This window comes from Acartia tonsa, chromosome 9 (genome assembly GCF_053477335.1).
Source record: "Acartia tonsa isolate MP-2025a chromosome 9, ASM5347733v1, whole genome shotgun sequence".
Classification (NCBI taxonomy): Eukaryota; Metazoa; Arthropoda; class Copepoda; order Calanoida; family Acartiidae; genus Acartia; species Acartia tonsa.
In genome coordinates this window covers 8,136,866-8,157,012 of record NC_137268.1, presented here as the reverse complement: position 1 = coordinate 8,157,012, position 20,147 = coordinate 8,136,866, and the positions used below count along the sequence as shown (strand labels likewise).

Below are 20,147 nucleotides of genomic sequence, written 5' to 3'. Positions count from 1 at the left end.
TTGTATACCCAGGCAACATTAGAGAGAAGAATCTAAATATATAATAATATAGAAATAATACTATTAGCAGCTGCTAAATAATCATACAGAAACATTGTAAACCCAGGCAACATTAGAGAGAAGAATCTAAATATATAATATAGAAATAATACTACTAGCAGCTGCTAAATAATCATACAGGAACATTGTATACCCAGACAACATTAGAGAGAAGAATCTAAATATATAATATAGAAATAATACTACTAGCAGCTGCTAAATAATCATACAGAAACATTGTATACCCAGGCAACATTAGAGAGAAGAATCTAAATATATAATATAGAAATAATACTACTAGCAGCTGCTAAATAATAATACAGGAACATTGTATACCCAGACAACATTAGAGTGAAGAATCTAAATAAATAGTAAGGTATTATAATAGTTATTTATCGCATCGTATTATTGAAAGCTTTCCGTGGTGGATATTAAGATGATAAATTATAAGATTAAAAATTTTGTTAACGGGCTAACAAAAGTCTTGAGAGCATACCTGGAGCCTGTAAACCTGACCAGAGTATGTACAGTGTCCGGATCTCCACAGCAAAGGCCTTGGTGCAATACTTTGTAGAACTGGATTAGGTGGGTGCGAGGCAGCGGAGTGTCCTACAATATTAACTTAAACATATTTTTCAACAATTTTGTGTTTACTAATAACCATACATACTTTTGTAGGTATATGTATTCTATTGAACAAAATGAGATAAAAACTAACACATTTTGTCTCAATAATGATTTAGATTTGACGGGGGACATTAGAATGTAAGTTACTATGGTACCCATAGTTTTATAACCACGTCATCTTTTGTGTTGGTTCAAAAACTGTGGATACTTTTATTGAATAGTGATTGGTTGGATTCAAACTAGTAGTGTCAACAACTTTCAACCAATAATTTTATGAATACAAGGGATGATATTGTTAATCATTATTGGGGATCTATACCAATTTAATAGCTATTGTCTTATCCCCTATATGCCTAAAAACCAGGGAGGAAGGGGACATTGGACTTTTTATTACACTAGTCCTCAAAGTTTTATAATAACGTTTTCTTTTCCGTTTTTGGGGACTTTGGGGAACTTAACGAATTTTGATTGGATGGTTCATTAAGTTGAGTGTACCAAGTTTTTCAACCACTACAGAAAGGGTTGTTGATTTGTACCAATTTATCATTCAAGCAAGAAAGAACTCACCTGTGGCCTAATTGTGACAAGACACAAAAGTCTAAGGGCGTACATCCTGCCCCTCTGGATATATAGGGAGGGGACTTGGTACAGTAAATTACACTAGTACCCAAAGTTGTATAACAATATCTTATTCGTAACTTTGGATACTTTTAGCGAATTGTGATTTTCCCTAAAAAAAGCAAAAAGCTCACCTGTGGCCTAATTGTGACAAGACACAGGAGCCTGAGGGCGTACATCCTGCCCCTCTGGTAGGTGTCAGGTAGGAGGAGGGCACGGAAACACCAGGGAGCAAATATGGTGAAGGGTGGCACGTACTGCGGACTTGGGGGTGTGTTTAGATTGTCCACACTTACACCCTGAATAATAAAATGTTGATTAAGATCTATAATCGGAAATATTTCATTTGATGTTTCATCATTGTTTGAGATAATCAAAATGTTCTAAGCCTGGTATCCTAATATAAAAGTAACAGGATCTGTACCGACACTGTGGGCTACAATTGAATCAAGACAAAAGTAAGTGCCGAGCCCTGGGACCTATGTAGGGTGAAAATATACATAAATCCTTGATGATTCCATGTGGAGACAAAATATTTTAGCGGGGTCTTTTGGTTTTTTTCAATTTAAAGTTCTGAAAAAAAATTGAAAAAAATATGAAAATCTTGAATAAAAAACAAACAAAAATTGATTTGTAATATTTTTTTTTATTTAAAGATACAAACAACTTATGTAAATACTATAAGCTTTAAAAAAACACAATTTTCAAATTTAGACTTTTAATATAAAGATTTGTAGAAAAAACCTAACAACAAATTCTAACATATTTCTGATCAACAAGCAATAAAACGTCTTTTGCAAAATCTTTATCATCAAAAATAAATAGCACTTACTAAAGACTTTTTTTCATTTAAACTTATACTTTTCACATTATTTAACTTTAAAGATTGATTTTTTTAAAAAGAAAGGTTGCGTGATTTTTTTTATTCATAATTAATTGCCTAATTTTGAGATTCAGATAAAAAACTTTACTACTTTATATTAATGGATAATCTTCTAGCAGCGGCTACGCCTCTAGGGGCATATGAGGCCCTTGGGTTGGGGGGGAAGTCGAACCCCCCTTACAATTACAGTTTTTTTCAATGAATAAGTCAAAAACATTTATTTTGGAGAGTTAATTCTCTTGGGATAGTGGTGGTACCCTTTCCTAAAATAGTTATAAACCTTACCAGGATATATGAAAAGCTACCATGTAAAGGAGAACCATAGTTCACAAAGACTCACATAGAACCTGTTACTTTATTATAAAGATACATATATACACAGAAACTCTACAATCAGAGTATGTCTGTTTGTTCATCCGTCTGTATAAAAACAATACAGAATATATTTATTTTGCTATAGCGGCTACGCCCTTAGAGGCCTTTAGGGGCACTTAAGAGGTGAAGAAGGGGTTGAATTCAACAACTATATTTTTATTTTAGGCTTAAAAAGAAAAAGTTTTTTTGTGTGTTGTGGTCCTTTTTTAAGGGGCGATTTCTCTTCTCTTTCTCAAAAAAAGTTATAAACCTTCCAAGGACCAATGAGAAGTTACATAGTAAAGTAAAAAAAGAACCATATCAGTTCTTAAGCATCAGAAAGATGGACAAACAGACATCAATCTATTTTGTATCATAAATAGTGCTTTAAAGCAGGGAGAGAAATATCATCTGGAAAAATAAATTTTCCTATCGTTTAAAAGTTATATCCCTGTATAAAAAAGATAGGATGTCCGTGTGTTTTTTCTGTCTGTGCCTGAAGTTCTTGCTAACCGCCGCGCTGGACCAATTTGGTTCTTCTTTATTGACCTATCTTTTAGACTGATATAGGATCAACATATTAAGGAGTAGTTTAGTGTCTATTAATCCTTATATAAAAGTAACAGTTTCTGTGTCTGTCTGTTTGTGTGTGTGTGTGTGGGTGTGTGTGTGTGTGAGGGTGTCTGTCGGTACCGAAGATTCTTTGTAACCGCTTAACTGAAATAGTTCTTCTTGGTTCAAGTTTTTCATGGTCCTGAGAAGTTTTGAGTTCAGAAAAAATTAGTTCCTACCCAACATTTAATAAAAACTTTTTCTTTTACATACTAAACTTGAAAGTAGGGGAGGGGTCAACTTCCCCCCACTTATCAAGGGCCCCTAGATGCCTCTAGGGGCAAAACCGCTAGTGATAAATAATTTTTATCTTGAATTATGATTAAATTGTTCTTTTTCCATTTAATAAAATATAATTGTAATTATCAACCTCAAAGAATATCCAGAATTAGGTAATTGGATTTAACAAGGGAAAAAGACAACATCCATAATTAGTGAAGCTCTTAAGTTTAAAAGAATACAAATAAAGAAAATAGCAAGTGTAACATACAGATACAAAAATATATATTAATCAGAGCGAGATGGGACAATGGGCTGTTTATTAGACTAGTCCCCCTAGTTTAATATAGGAATTTGTTATTCGTTGGCTTAACTACTTAGGGGACCTGTTGCGATTTTTGTTTGGTTGGATTATTAAATTAAGTGCCCAACATTTCAACCATCAACTGAAACATACAGAAGGGTTATCCATGTATCATATTTGGGAATGTAAATCAATTTAGCGGTCATTGTCTTATCCCTTTAGATCCCTGAATAGTAATTAACAATGATCAATGGTTCTTTTTTTTCTATGTAGCTTCTCATTGGTTCTTGGAAGGTTTATAACTTATTTTGGGAGGGTACCTCCACCATCCTAGGAGATATCAACCCCTAAAAAAGGACCCCATTTCACACAAAAAAAATAACTTTTTCTTTTTAAGTCTAAAATAAAAATCTAGTTGTAGAATTCAACCACTTCTTCCCCTCTCAAGTGCCCCTAAAGGCCTCTAGGGGCGTAGCCGCTAGTACCAAATAAATATATTCTGTAATGTTTTTATACAGACGGATGAACAAACAGACATACTCTGATTGTAGAGTTTCTGTGTATATATGTATCTTTATAATAAAGTAACACGTTCTATGTGAGTCTTTGTGCACCAAGGTATCTCATTAACCACTGAACCAATATGGTTCTCCTTTACATGGTAGCTTCTTATATGTCCTGGTAAGGTTTATTACTATTTTGGGGAAGGGTACCATCACTATCCCAAGAGAATCAACTCTCCAAAATAAATGTTTTTAACTTTTTCATTAAAAAAAACTGTAATTGTAAGGGGGGGTTCGTCTTCCCCCCCAACCTAAGGGTCCCTATAAATATGCCTCTAGAGGCGTAGCCGCTGCTAGTAGAGTATCCGATGATATAAGCAGTAAGGTTTTTTATCTGAATCTCAAAATTAGGCAATTAATTATGAATAAAAAAATCACACAACCTTTCTTTTTAAAAAAATCTATCTTTAAAGTTAATTAATGTGAAAAGTATAAGTTTAAATGAAAAAAAAGTCTTTAGTAAGTGCTATTTATTTTTGATGATAAAGATTTTGCAAAAGACTTTTTATTGCTATGTTGATCAGAAATATGTTAGAATTTGTTGTTAGGTTTTTTCTACAAATCTTTATATTGAAAGTCTAAATTTGAAAATTGTGATTTTTTTAAAGCTTATAGTATTTATATAAGTTGTTTGTATCTTTAAATAAAAAAAATATTAAAAATTATTTTTTGTTTGTTTTTTATTCAAGATTTTCATATTTTTTTCAATTTTTTTTCAGAACTTTAAATTGAAAAAAAACCAAAAGACCCCGCTAAAATATTTTGTCTCCACCTGAAATCATCAAGGATTTATGTATATTTTCACCCTACATAGGTCCCAGGGTTCGGCACTTACTTTTGTCTTGATTCAATTGTAGCCCACAGTGCCAATCCACTGAACCGATATGGTTATCTTTTACAGTAAAGCTTCTTATAAGTCCTGGGAAGATCTATAACTATTTTGCGAGAGGGTACCACTACCCTCCAAAGAGAAATCGCCGCTAACCAAACTAAGATTCATCAAAGATCATCAAAACGGAACAAACGGACTATAAATAATGTATTTTTATAGGTAATAGGCCTAACTAAAGCCAAACACTAAAAATGAATTAATAAATAAATTATCTGACCTGGTTAGCCCGTATTTTATTCATGATATCGTAAAGATCAATCAGGTACTTGTATATTTGTGCATGTATCACCGTGTCAGCAATACTGTTGACATCACCCAGTGAGCCCAGCATACGTCGCCATAGCACCACGGCAACGTCAGGTAGCCAACCTAGAATTATTTAAGGATTAGACTTGTTAACATCACCCAATGAGACCAACATACGCCGCCATAGCGCCACTGCAACGTCAAGTAGTCAACATAGAAAGTATTTAAGGATTAATTTTTAATGCTTAAGATAACCATTTTAATAGCCATAAATGGCAGGGAGGGAGGGGACATTTGGCTGTTCATTACACTAGTCCCCAAAGTTTCATACTATCAACCTTGGGAACTTTGTTTTAATTTTGATTGGTTGGTTCGTTAAGTTGTGTGTCCAAACATTTAACAACTAATTGTAATGTACAGAAGGGGTAATTTTGTGTATCATCTACTTTTAGGTCTTACGCTTCCGTTTTATTTTCCTATCTGGGGACAACTTAATCTAAAAAATATATGATATATTTATATGAACTCACAATTAAAGGGACTGTGAACGTAAATTTTTCTCATCTTAATATCAAATCTTAACATTATCTCATTCATAATATCTCACAGATAGAGCAAAACGCGCTTTTGTTTGCTTAAAAAACGGCTTTTTCCGACGATTTTTATAAGGTAAAGGGAAAGGAAGAAATTTTCCGTATTATATAAAATGTGCATTAAATTGCTTTTTTCTCCCATTATAGCTAAAATTAAACTTTTTCACATAGTTCTTGACTTTTCCTAACGGTTAAGCTGACTTTTAACATAATTCTTGCTTTAAACCAATGTATAGTTACTTAGAAATTGATAAAATAAGTAATATTTTTTTATGGAAAACCAAATACAATAACAAATCTAGAAACAGGTTTTTTATTAGTATCCAATTAACTTTAGATGGCCCATCTCTCGCCCACCTTTAATTTTAAATTTGTAAATAATAAAGGCACAATATTTCTTAAACGTTCAGATTTTCCCTGTTTTTTCCTTTTTCCCTCCCAAAATACCATAAAATCAAGGCATTATCCCTGGATTTTTTTGTTAATAGGACGTTTTTGGTTGATCAGTGTAGTGAAATGTGCTTAGAAAATGTTAAGATTTGATAATCAGATGAGAAATTATTACGTTCACACTCCCTTTAAGAGTTCCCCCCGCCATAAAACTCTTAGGAAACTGGCTACTACCCAAGGATAGATCCCCTAACTCTTTTCCTATCCGCGGACAACTGATTATAACTCACCTTTAACAGTCCCCCCCGCCATAACACTCTTGAAAACCTGGCTACTACCCAAGGATAGATCTCCTAACTCTTTTTCTATCCGCGGACAACTGAAAATAACTCACCTTAAACAGTTCCTCCGGCCATAACACTCTTAGGAACCTGGCTGCTACCGAGGGATAGATCTAACTTTTTTATTTTTCTATCCACGTACAACTGATTATAACTCACATTTAACAGTTCCTCTGGCCATAACACTCTTAGGAACCTGGCTACTACCCAAGGATAGATCTCCTAACTCTTTTTCTATCCGCGGACAACTGATTATAACTCGCCTTTAACAGTTCCCCCGGCCATAACACTCTTGAAAACCTGGCTACTACCGAGGGAAAGATCTCCTAACTTATTTTCCTATCCGCGGACAACTGATTATAACTCACCTTAAAAGTTCCCCCTGCCATAACACTCTTAGGAAACTGGCTACTACCGAGGGATAGATCTCCTAACTTGTTTTCTATCCGCGGACAACTGATTATAACTCACCTTTAACAGTTCCCCCGGCCATAACACTCTTGGGAACCTGGCTACTACCGAGGGACAGATCTCCTAACTCTGAAAATGCTCCTTCTGACACAGTATCATGGTCTAACTGGATTGGACTGTCCTGAAAGTTAAAGCATGATTAGTTTTCATGGAAACTTAAGCCTTTGTTTGAATTGAAACAACTAATAAAAGGAAACGTATAGCTGGCTAAAAAAAGGCCTACCCCCCCCCCCCCCCAATAAACCTAATTTAAACCATCCCTTCATCTCCTACTGGACAAAAGAACTGACCAATAGTAAATAACCTAAATTTATGCGTCATCCATTTAAGCGGTCTTTCAAGGCATTCAAGTGATGCAGTACCATTGATTTTGTATAAAAAGAATATAAAAAAACCGAATGCTTTATTAAAAAGTGTTTAATTGTTAAACATAATTTAAAATCTATTTTATAAATAGCTTCAAAAAGTTTGCACATATATATTTCTGCACATATTTCAACTGAGTTTTGGCAAATATATATTGAAATTGAAGTGCAATTAAAGAAAATTGCAACTTTGTAAAAAACAATATTTTCAAACAATTCTGTTTAAAGTTAACTAAAATTAAATATGAAATTTCCCGCATATTAACAAACAATTATCCTTATTTTTATCATTGATTGTTGCAATTAATTCTGCATTGCCTTGCAAATTAAGGAATGACAACATGATTAGAATCAAAATAGTTTACATTAAAACCTTTGCCTTTTAAAACAGTAGCACGCCACTGTTATAATAAATATATCAAATTATCCTGTACAAAGTACAAATGTACACACACAAAGACATCATACTACCCTTATCCCAAAGTCTCTCTGAAACGTACCTAATAGGTATTTTGTGCATCGTATTACAAAGAGCTTTTCATAGATATTAGTACAAAAAAATCCCAAGAATAAAACGAGTTTGAACTAACAAAACTGGTAGGTACTAAATTTATGTTTTTAATTTGAATATTCGCGAAAATGATGCCCTACATGATTTTATGCCTGAGATCCAGCTGATATTAATCGGTTTCAAAGCCATACTGGACAAAAAATTACCTTAATACTGTGTGACTCCATACTGCTCGAGTGGGCGGGTGACTGCGACCTACTCCTATCCCCACACCGTTCCCGCGATCTCAGCGAATCAAGGGATCGTGACCGCCGATGCTTGAGCCGCCAGGCCGCGGCTAGCAGCAACTCCTCGTCCACGGGCCGCGTGAAGTTGATAGAGCTCTCCGAGTACCAGCGTTGCTTGGTTATCAGTCTGTGGTGGTAATAGTGGGAGGAGTAACCGTGGCCTCCTAGATAGATAGATATAGATAGATAGATAAATAGATAAAGGGTTATCAGTCTGTGGTGGTAATAGTGGGAGGAATATCCGTGGCCTCCTAAATAGATAAATGGATAGATAGATAGATAAAGATAGATAGATGGTTATCAGTCTGTGGTGGTAATAATGGGAGGAATATCCGTTGCCTCCTAGATAGATAGAGAGATAGATAGATAGTTATCAGTCTGTGGGGGTAATAGTGGTACCAGTGTCCACTGTCCCCTTCTTCCCTGCAGATAATAGCTAGAGCTTAACTATGAAAGATTTATTCTTAGAGACAGAATTATTAAATGAAAAGGAAATGTAAAGGGAAAAGATAAAAATGGATTGACAGAAAAATAAAATGAGTAGGTAGTAGGTATAGTGATAAAAATAGATGACAATAGAAAGTTAAGATTGGTTAAGGTTTACTCGAGTAGCCTCCGCAGCTGCCAGGTTCTGTTAGTTGACCGCCAGGGCCATTATTATATAATAATTTACCTGAGCCACCATGATGATGACCGCTAGAGTAGCCTCCGCTGCTGCCAGGTTCTGTTAGTTGACCGCCGGGGCCGCCACCCGAATCACTGGTGCTCGATATCCGATGTCTCTCTAAACGAGTACACATTAGTTAGATGCAATTTAATTGGCGTATCAATTCAATATTAGAGTATTTTCTGCTATTACATATATCTTTGAATATAATGCCCCTAGATACTAGGGGCGCAGCTGGTGGTAAAAGAAATCGTACCTGGAAACGGGGAGCCAGGTTCAGTATTTCTAAATGCTGGATGTCCACCACCCCCAGTTACACATTCAACCATCTCCTGATTAGAAAGAATATGAAATCAAATAGGTAAGTAGATTTTATCTTTTTGTTTAGTACAGGATGTTTATCAGTCAGTCTGTCTGTGTGTACCGAAGGATATCTCTAACCGCTAAACCAATATGTTTCTCCTTTCATTAAAGCTTTTCATAGGTTTGGGAACTGTTTAAAATGCCATCACCCTCCCAAGAGAAATTGCCCCCCCCCCCCAAAAAAAAAATAAATAAATTGACCCCTCCTCCTAACATTTTTTTACTTTTAAAATACATGTAGGGGTCGACCTTCTTCACTTCAAGGGCCCCTAGAGGCCTTGAAGGGCGTGGAATAACTTAAATTTTGAATTAATTACCTTTCTTTCTTCAACAGTGCTGGGTAGTTTTGGAAGAGCTATTCCTTGTTTTCCCCTACGTCTCTTCTGCTTCTGTTCGCTGAGTCTGTCCAGGGGTAGGTCATTCAGGTCCAGGTTGTACACCTGCAAAATTTATTAAATAAAGTAACAGGATGTGTGTCTGTCTGTGTATCTGTGTGTTTCTCTGTACCGAAGGTTCTCGCTAACCGCTGAACCGATAGGGTTCTCCTTAACACTTAACAGGGTAGCTTCTCATAGGCCCCGGGAAGGTTTAACTATTTTGGTGGAGGGTACCAACACCCTCCCAAGAGAAATCGCCCATAGAAAAAATTACCCCCCCCCCCCCCCCCAACAAAAAAATTAAATCAAAAAATAACAGGTTTCGGGATTTAACTCCCCCTCCTCAAGAGCTTTAGAAATACCTGGATATTACGATAGGGGAAAAATTGTCGTCATTTTAGCTTGCTAACATGAAATTCGTTTATTGGTCAGTTCGTTCAACCAGTTGTAGGGTAGGGATTAGGTTTAAAGAAGGTGGATGGGGGGTATCTTTATTTTAGCCAGCTGTGAGCATCTCTTTATCAGAGTACATGAAAATGTGGTACAACATCTTAGTAATAATATATCGATTATTTTATAAACTTTAATGGATAAAATATTAACTAAAGGATTTACCTGTCTAGCTAACACTCTGGTAAGGGTTTCCATAGTCTTAAACCACTCCCGGATTAATTCTTCCCATAAAGTTAGTCCACTCAAAACCTAAACCAAACGAACTTAAATAACTTTTATACATGATTATTTTGACAAGTAATAAAGTTGGTGGAAAAATATTTTTTTGACGTCAATTTAGATTGCTAACATGAAACTCATTCAATGGTCAGTTTGTTTATCCAGTAGGACGGGAGGGAATGGTGTAAAGGGGGCGAATTAGGGTCATCGTCATTTTAGCCCACTGAGTTTTACTTTATTAGAGAAAATAAAAATCTAGTGTAACATCCAAGTAATAAAAATCTATTTCTGCAGGTTATCTTAATTATAGTATAGCTAACATTACCTCTAGAAACTGATCCCAAAGTTCACAGGACACAACAACATAGAGATTAGCCTTGATCCATGTGACAATGAGGGTCTGGAAGATGGCCTGGGCCAACCTTCCTCCAAGGGTGTCCTCTCTGATAAGCATAGATAACTATTAACTAAAGATCCAAGAACAAATGAAATATAAATGGGCTATTTTTATTTAAAGTGTATTAAGTATACTTTTTATATAAAAATGGTATTTTTTGTTCCTGGATTTATTTATCGCATCGTATTATAGACAGCTTTCCGCGACTGGTAAAATGAGAAATTTTCAGATCAATAGCAATTTTGTTAGCCCCGAGGGGCCAAAGGCCCGGTCTAACAAAACTGGTATTGATAATATCATTTATATCCTGTTGTTCATAGAAAATGGTCTGTGTAATTATGTAATACAATACGATAATTTTCAATATGGCCCAGAACCATTTCTAATCCAGGGGATATTAATCGGTTTCAAAGCCATACTGGAAACTCTTTGTTTAAGTCAAAACTACATTAATATCAATTTTTCTTTAGTTTAGATTTAGTGTGCTGACTAAACATTAAACAAACTACTTTCATTACTTCTCCTTTACAAGTACAATTATTTGAATTTGTTCTTATATACTTAAAGAAAATCGTTACTTCTCTATAAAAATTATCTAATTGCCTGCGTCTTGGTGGCGTTTCTGTGAGGGTAAGTTGAGTAATCTGGAGCAGGATGAACAACAGCTGCTCCCAGGTACGCCCGTCCATCTTTACATTCATTACCATAAACCTGACCAAAATAAATTATTGTTAGATTAGGAATATCAAATCCTTAAATAAAATTAACAGGATGTTTGTCTGTACCATAGGATCTCGCTAACTACTAACCAAGAAAAATCACTCTTAGAAAAAATGATGCTCCAACCCAAAAAAAATAGTTGAGTGATCTGGAGCAGGATGAACAACAGCTGCTCCCAGGTACGCCCGTCCATCTTTACATTCATCACTATTAACCTGACCAAATAAATCGATTGTAACACGAAGGACTAACAATTAATATGTAATACAGAAAAGATTGTCTGTGCTTTGAAGGATCCTTTAAAACTCCTATAGGTTCTAAAAGAAATTATACCATATTAAGGCAACTGCCGTGCCAAATCCTTTTGTTGTAACTCTATTGGTCTATTTACAAAAAATCATACCTCCGCGTTCCCTCTTTTAAAACTAAAAAGGGGGAGGTCAATATAATTGTCTGATGATGAATGATTAATGATCATTACCTGTAAATATTGAGAACTCTCTTGCACATCTCAACCTGTTCTTCTAACAGGATCGGATATTCGGGAGATACCTATTCAATAAAAATACATAAACCACACTAGAAATTAAAATTAGAACTCAGGGATCAAAAGGGATAAGACAATGGCCTATAAATTGATGTATATCCCAAATGATAATCCACATAGTACTCCTTCTGTAGATTACAATTAGTGGTTGAAAGTATCCCACTCATATTTATGCAACAATATTGAAAAAGTTTAAAACTTACCTCCAATAAAAATACATTGGCAGCATTGGTGACAAATAGCTGGAGGAGATTTTGAAGTCCTGCCCGCACACTTCCCTGGTCACGTTGTACTGTGCTCAGGTATCCAGACCGTCCATACTAAACATTCATATATTTGTTAGGTAATATATAATAAGAAATAAAAGTATCAGGATCTGTGTGTCTATATGTACCGAAGGTTCTCGGTAACGAGTTCTGCTTTACAGTAAAGCTTTATATGGGCCCAGGAAAGGTTGTTAACTAATTTGGGGGAGGGTACCACCACTCTCCCAAGAGACACTTCCCTGGTCACGTTGTACTGTGCTCAGGTATCCAGACCGTCCATACTAAAACAAATGGATATAGGTTTTACGTGGATATATTGACAGGAGAAAATTATTCGTTAATAAAGCTTGCTAATATGGAGCTAATTTATTGGTCAGTTTGTTCATCCAGAAGGAGGAGAGGGGATGGTATAAATTGGGTTGACGGGGGGTTGTTATTTCAGACAGCTGTAAGCATGACTTTGTAAGAGTAGAAAAAAATCTGGTGTAACATTACCTGTGATGAATCTAGTTCATCCTTGTAATAGTCTTGATCTCTGTCTGCATGGCTGTTATGAGCTAGTAACATTACCTGTGATGAATCTAGTTCATCCTTGTAATAGTCTTGATCTCTGTCTGCATAGCTGTTATGAGCTAGTAATATTACCTGTGATGAATCTAAACCCCGAACAAACATATTATGCAAATCTGAATTTTCAAAATAGCAGCTTTATTATTCATTTAGGATGATTTTACAATAAATATGAAATTTAGATGCCTCTTTTGGTTACAAAATTCCACTGTTATTTTTTAATTAATCAGCACCAATAAAGCACAAGATCTCAAAAACAGCATTTTGGGGTAATACTGGTGAACAAATATATTATGCAAATCCAAAACAAAGCAACAAAAAAAAGGTTTTTTGGCACTTTTCTCCTCTTTTGAAGATTGATTATAATAAAATAATAATTTTTTAAGGGATTTATGCATTAATTATTATGAAATATAGTAGAAGGTAGAAATTACTGATTTTTCTAAATAATAAATGTATGAAAAAAATAAATTCGATCCCTATCACTTTAGAGGACAGCTGCTGACCTCCAGTCTTATGGATGAACCTAAATACATGTTAAAGATAAAAATTACCCTGAAAATTATACAAAAATGTTTTTTTGTGTGTTGAAAAAATTCATTTTAAAATCTTGATTTGAGGATGATGACCTTTAAGATGCCTCTATTGGTGGTGATGGTGAGCCAAATGTTATCAAAGTGCATGTCCATGATGACAACTTATATAATAAACTATGATCCAATTTTTGTAGTTATAGCATCCTCCAGCCCAGCATTATTAAAAAAGAAAAGAATTGCAATTTTATTTACTTCAATTCATAAGGTGAATACTGTAGTTTTTAGAAGATGGTTATATTTCTTGTCAGAACGCTCCATTGGAGGCTGCTATGACTACAAAAAATGGTACATAGGTTAATAGATAAGTTGTTGTAATGGGCATGTACTTAGATAACATTTGGCTCACCATCACCACCAACAGGAGCATCTGAAAGGTCATCATCCTCAAAATCAAGATTTTAAAATGAATTTTTTTTAACACATAAATAAACATTTTTGTATACTTTTCAGGGTAATTTTTATCTTTAACATGTATTTAGGTTCATCCATAAGACTGGGGGTCAGCAGCTGTCCTCTGAAGTGATAGGGATCGAATTTATTTTTTTCAATCATTTCTTATTTAGAAAAATCATTCATTTCTACCTTCTACTATATTTCATAATAATTAATGCATAAATCCCTTTAAAAATTATTGTTTTATTATAATTAATCTTCGAAAGAGGAGAAAAGTGCCAAAAAAACTTTATTTTGTTGCTTTGTTTTGGATTTGCATAATATATTTGTTCACCTGTATTACCCCCAAATGCTGTTTTTAAGATCTTGTGCTTTATTGGTGCTGATTAATTAAAAAATAACAGTGGAATTTTGTAACTAAAAGAGGCATCTAAATTTCATATTTATTGTAAAATCATCCTAAATGAATAATAAAGCTGCTATTTTGAAAATTCAGATTTGCATAATATGTTTGTTCGGGGTTTAGTTCATCCTTGTAATAGTCTTGATCTCTGTCTGCATGGCTGTTATGAGCTAGTAATATTACCTGTGATGAATCTAGTTCATCCTTGTAATAGTCTTGATCTCTGTCTGCATGGCTGTTATGAGCTAGTAACATTACCTGTGATGAATCTAGTTTATCCTTGTAATAGTCTTGATCTCTGTCTGCATGGCTGTTATGAGCTAGTAATATTACCTGTGATGAATCTAGTTCATCCTTGTAATAGTCTTGATCTCTGTCTGCATAGCTGTTATGAGCTAGTAATATTACCTGTGATGAATCTAGTTCATCCTTGTAATAGTCTTGATCTCTGTCTGCATGGCTGTTATGAGCTAGTAACATTACCTGTGATGAATCTAGTTCATCCTTGTAATAGTCTTGATCTCTGTCTGCATAGCTGTTATGAGCTAGTAATATTACCTGTGATGAATCTAGTTCATCCTTGTAATAGTCTTGATCTGTCTGCATAGTTGTTATGAGCTAGTAATATTACCTGTGATGAATCTAGTTCATCCTTGTAATAGTCTTGATCTCTGTATAACTGTTATGAGCTAGTAATATTACCTGTGATGAATCTAGTTCATCCTTGTAATAGTCTTGATCTCTGTATAACTGTTATGAGCTAGTAATATTACCTGTGATGAATCTAGTTCATCCTTGTAATAGTCTTGATCTCTGTCTGCATGGCTGTTATGAGTTAGTAACATTACCTGTGATGAATCTAGTTCATCCTTGTAATAGTCTTGATCTCTGTCTGCATGGCTGTTATGAGCTAGTAACATTACCTGTGATGAATCTAGTTCATCCTTGTAATAGTCTTGATCTCTGTCTGCATAGCTGTTATGAGCTAGTAATATTACCTGTGATGAATCTAGTTCATCCTTGTAATAGTCTTGATCTCTGTATAACTGTTATGAGCTAGTAATATTACCTGTGATGAATCTAGTTCATCCTTGTAATAGTCTTGATCTCTGTCTGCATGGCTTGGCTCCAACAAAAATGGTGGAACCTCCTAGAAAAAAAAAAAAATAATTAATAAATAAGAGTTATTATCGTATTATAGACAGATTTCCGCGGATATTAAATAATAAATTAAAGGATTAAAACCAGCCCCGAGATTGGTATTAATATTATGATTTATTTTTTTTAAATTCGTGGAAAATCGTCTGTAATACGATGCAATAAATAATTTTTCAGTATGGCTGAGAACCAGATCTAATCCAGCGGATATTAATCGGTTTCGAAGCCATACTGGAAACACATATTCTGACACCAAAACCTTTTTTTACCTCAATTCCAATAGATAAAATTTTAATTCTATTTGCATTTGAGTGCATTATAAAAAAGAAAATATTAAAACTAGGTATTTACATTTAAAGCATCTTATATAGCCTGTATGAAAACAATGTGTGAATACATAATACTGCACTTTCAGGAAATTACCATTTGGGAAGAAAATTTTTAAAATTACATATAAATAAAATTAGTTTATAAAAATCTTAAAACATAAATTGCTTTAAAATTAACAACCATGAAGTTGTCATTTTCTGTGATTTACTCACACTTACACAAAAACTTGAAAATTTACAATATTTACAATTATTTATGTAACTGAAAAAAATACCTAATCTCTTTAATTTTCCTATACCTACCTAAATTGCTGTTTGCTTGTTAATGAAGCGCTAAATATATAATCAAAATTATTGTCCTTGTTCCTGCAAGAATAAGACATTGCATGTGATGTCACGCGCGGCAATAACATGGTATGTGTTAATTGGGGCACGCGGCATTCAGGCACTTGTGCGCAGCATTGTACTTTGTATATATATGTCAATTATGCACATTATCTTGTTGTAGCAAGACCTCATCTCATGTGAAACGGATTAAATTCTGAGATCTTAAGGGATAAGACAATGAATGATAAATTATGTAAATCCCCAATGATGATACCTATACAAAATTACCCTTTCTGTAAATTACAATTAGAGGTTGAAATGTTTAGTCACTCAGCTTAGTGAACCAAATAATCAAAATTCAGGAAAAGTCACCAGAGTTATTAAGCTAAAAACTAAGAAAACGTTGTTATAAAACTTTGGGGACTAGCATAATAAACAACCAAATATCCCTTCCTTCTCTGGATTAAATTGCATATAATTGTTGGGTAGCGTACTGATCAGATTCTAATGTCAATCATTTTCTGCAATTTTTTGAGATTTATTTACATGTGATTTAAAAAAATTATATTTACATTTATTTTTAAAGTAAAAATACACAGCCCTGTACATATCTGTAAGACCCTGATCCAAAATTGAAGCTAGTTACACATAAAGGCAGAGAGAGAGAGTAATCCTTCTTCCAATTCAAATTTCTAACCATTTCAAGGGACTGTGATCATAAATTAGAATTTCATATATTTTTTTTTTAAATTCATGTTTCTGTGAATAATAAATACCTAGGTATTGTTTTGCAATGAAAAATAGTATCATAGACATCCAAGGGTGGTGGTAAAGGGGTGTTTACCCACCTCAAACTATGAAACCCCTAATTTTACTTCCCACAAAATTTTCAAATTACATTAGAGTATCCTACTCAAACCTTTGAAACCCCTTATTTTACCCATATAAAAATAAAAAGCTTGGACGTTCTTAAAAGTGGACCTACAAAATAGTTTATATATTCAATTCCAATGTATAATCACAGCTGTTTCAGATTATGTACTCACGTTCATAGGATCATAATGTTTGATTTGAACACTAATCAAAGCAAGGGTGTGTCTACGTGAATAAAGTGTATCCAGCTTCTATTCAATTTGAAGCTTAGCTTAAATTAGTATTTGGAAATATTTTAAAGTCTAAATAAATAATTTAACTTTGTAAAACAGATTATTTTTGTCTTAAAAATATTAAAGTAAAAGGAAAGAAAGGGCCCGAGCTGGGGACCCAGTCCCGAAATTAATTGGGTCTTCGAATATCAGGCAATAGCATTGAATAAATAAAACTGCCATTTCACTACAAAAATGTAGAAAACAATTTGCTCGCAACAAAAAAGGACCCTACCACTTGGGCCGGATAGTTTTCTGGGTTATACATCTATACTCATACATTTATCTTTAAAAGTTTTGTAACAAGTTTTTATGTTATGCATGTATAAATGAATGATGAAAAAATACTGGTACCACAAAAAAATATAAATATAACCTAACAGGTAAGGCTTGCAATCCTGTTTAATGTTAATTTTGCTGGTCCGCCTCTTTGCTGGAGGTATCAAAGAATTGGTTCGCGGATTATCTTTTGGTATTTCAATCCTCCAATCTTTTGGACATATTTCATCCATTTCATTTGGGTCCATTGGTTGTTCCTAACAATAAGTGCATTTACTATACTATTTTATAATTGTAGATATACCTACGTAGTTAAAAGTTTGTGTTATTTATTTTTAGAATTATTGAATATAAAATCAACATTTATAAATAATTTAAGTACTTTATAACTTGAGGTGGTGGGGGGTTGAATTTGACTCCCTTTTTTCCCAGGACCTATGAGAAGCTACATTGTAAAGGAGAACCATATCAGTTAGCAATATTCTTTTTACAGACACACAGAAATCCTGTTACTTTTAGATAAGGATAGATAGTAAGTAGGTTATATGATTAAAAAGTGAAAAAATTAACATATACATACATTTTATTGCATGCTTTGTATTTTTCTAAAAAATGTTCACCGTCCCTTTAAGATGTGTCGGGTCAGAATAATTGAAGGCATGAATTATGATCCCTATTGATCTTTGCCTTCATGTGTGCAGTGCATCATCAATGTAATTCTATAACAATTTCCTCAGAGTATGGAATTAAAGGTTTACCATTCCACCCCTCTCTTTTTCTTATGGAAAATTTAATGCTTCAGCAGTTCCATATATAAGACCATCTCATAGCTAAAATCTAAGTAATAAAATAGCCTAAAACCATTATAAGCTTCCCTAAAATGGAGAACTCAATCCGTTCAGCAGTTATTGAAATCTTAAGTTTAAGACAAAAATCACCTTTCTACTTTAAGTATACAATAAGATAACAAAAAGATCATAGACCCAGTAGGAAGCTTCCCTGAAAACTTTAACCCAAACCGCCGGCTTATAAAATCGTCTTTTCATAGTTAGATTTATTTGTAGTATAGTTTTGGGCCAACATTAAGGAAATAATAAAGCCTATAATCTTATTACAAAAATTAAATTGGAGCTTTTTAATTTGAAGGGAAACTTTCAAATCCCCTGAATCCATAGTTGTAGGTGTAATTTTAGACAAGCTCGCATCTCGCATGATCATTTCATAGATGCATAATTCACAAAATAATATAAAGATTCTAGAGCTAAAATGCATTTTTTTCATAATTTAATCTAAATCAATATTGTATATGGGAAGATTAATTTATCTTCCGTTGACCTAGTAATAGCAAATATTTTTTTCATTTTTATGGAAGTAATGAGAGTATGAGATATATTTTTTTAGGATGGCTTCTGAACCGATTAATATATGCTGGATTAGAACCAGTTCTAAGCCATACTAAAAAATATGTATAACATCATATAACAGACGCTTTCCGCGGATATTAAAATAAAAAATCATAAAATTTATACTAGTGTTACTAGCCAGGGCGTTTGGCCTCTTAGGGCTTACAAAACTGGTTTTAATGTTAATTTTTTTTATTTTAATATCCGCGGAAAGCTGTCTATAATACGATGCCACATTTCCTCTTCAAATCTTTTCTAAATATCTGAAATTGATTGAAATAAAAAAGTTTACCTGGACATTCATCTGTATCCAGTCTTTGTAAACTGTTATCACCTAATAAAAAATAATTTATAATATACACACCAATCTAATAAAAGTTGTCATTTCAGGGATTTAAAGGAATAAGACAATTATAGAAAAATTTAAATACATCCCCTATGCAAAATTTAACCTTTTGCTTGAAAAGTTTTGACACTTCTAGTGTCAAACATACTGATCAAATTCCATAAAAAGTAGGTAACCAAAGTTTTTTTCAGCAAACTATAAGATAACATGGTAATCAAATATTAGATACAAGTGTATAATTTACAGTCCTATGTCCCTTCCCTCCCTGATATTTATTTTACCTTCAGCAAGCATCTTTAAAAATATTAATGTTAAATATGATCCAGAAATAATACTACTTATATTTTTTCTCTCTTTATTTTAAATATTTTTATACAGACAAGCTGCGGTTGAATTTTCTTAATTATTACCTAGCCAAATTAAGCTTAATACCTATAGGTGTCTATCCCTAAAAAAACACAATTATATAAATCATAATATTTACCTTTTTCATAGCCGGAGAATAAGAGAATGATAGTAGAAATGCTTGTCTATACACCTCGTGAACAAAATTTACATTTGTCCTGAAAAAAAATCAATTAGTTTAAATTCAATCCAATATTCATAGTACTTACTACTTATCCAGGAACCAAAGGTTTAAATAAATGAACATCCCGGACCCCAATGATGATACACAATATTACACTTTCTGTAGATTACAATTAGTTGTTGAAATGTTCGGTTACTCAACTTAACGGACTAACCAATCAAAATACAATTAAAGTCCCCAAAGTTTTTAAGCCAACGAATTAAAACGTTATTATAAAAATTTGCGGACTAGTGTAAATAATAGCCCAATGATCCCTACCTACCTGGTCCTTGTCTGTTATATTAC

At 33.6% G+C, this 20,147-nt stretch overlaps 1 protein-coding gene across 1 annotated transcript in view; it reads right to left on the bottom strand.

The window, feature by feature from the left end:
* Positions 1 to 20,147, bottom strand: part of LOC145328140 (ral GTPase-activating protein subunit alpha-2-like) — a 95,011-nt gene that overhangs the window by 29,095 nt on the left and 45,769 nt on the right. The window contains exons 13-28 of the mRNA XM_080171718.1: positions 19,758 to 19,836; positions 19,220 to 19,261; positions 15,356 to 15,436; positions 12,262 to 12,378; positions 11,993 to 12,063; positions 11,395 to 11,502; positions 10,720 to 10,837; positions 10,338 to 10,424; positions 9,663 to 9,785; positions 9,239 to 9,314; positions 8,989 to 9,099; positions 8,235 to 8,479; positions 7,153 to 7,273; positions 5,329 to 5,480; positions 1,419 to 1,583; positions 536 to 648 (exon numbers count right to left, since the gene is read on the bottom strand). Coding sequence (XP_080027844.1) covers positions 536 to 648; positions 1,419 to 1,583; positions 5,329 to 5,480; positions 7,153 to 7,273; positions 8,235 to 8,479; positions 8,989 to 9,099; positions 9,239 to 9,314; positions 9,663 to 9,785; positions 10,338 to 10,424; positions 10,720 to 10,837; positions 11,395 to 11,502; positions 11,993 to 12,063; positions 12,262 to 12,378; positions 15,356 to 15,436; positions 19,220 to 19,261; positions 19,758 to 19,836 — 1,809 coding nt within the window. The remainder of the gene's footprint in view (positions 1 to 535; positions 649 to 1,418; positions 1,584 to 5,328; positions 5,481 to 7,152; positions 7,274 to 8,234; positions 8,480 to 8,988; positions 9,100 to 9,238; positions 9,315 to 9,662; positions 9,786 to 10,337; positions 10,425 to 10,719; positions 10,838 to 11,394; positions 11,503 to 11,992; positions 12,064 to 12,261; positions 12,379 to 15,355; positions 15,437 to 19,219; positions 19,262 to 19,757; positions 19,837 to 20,147) is intronic.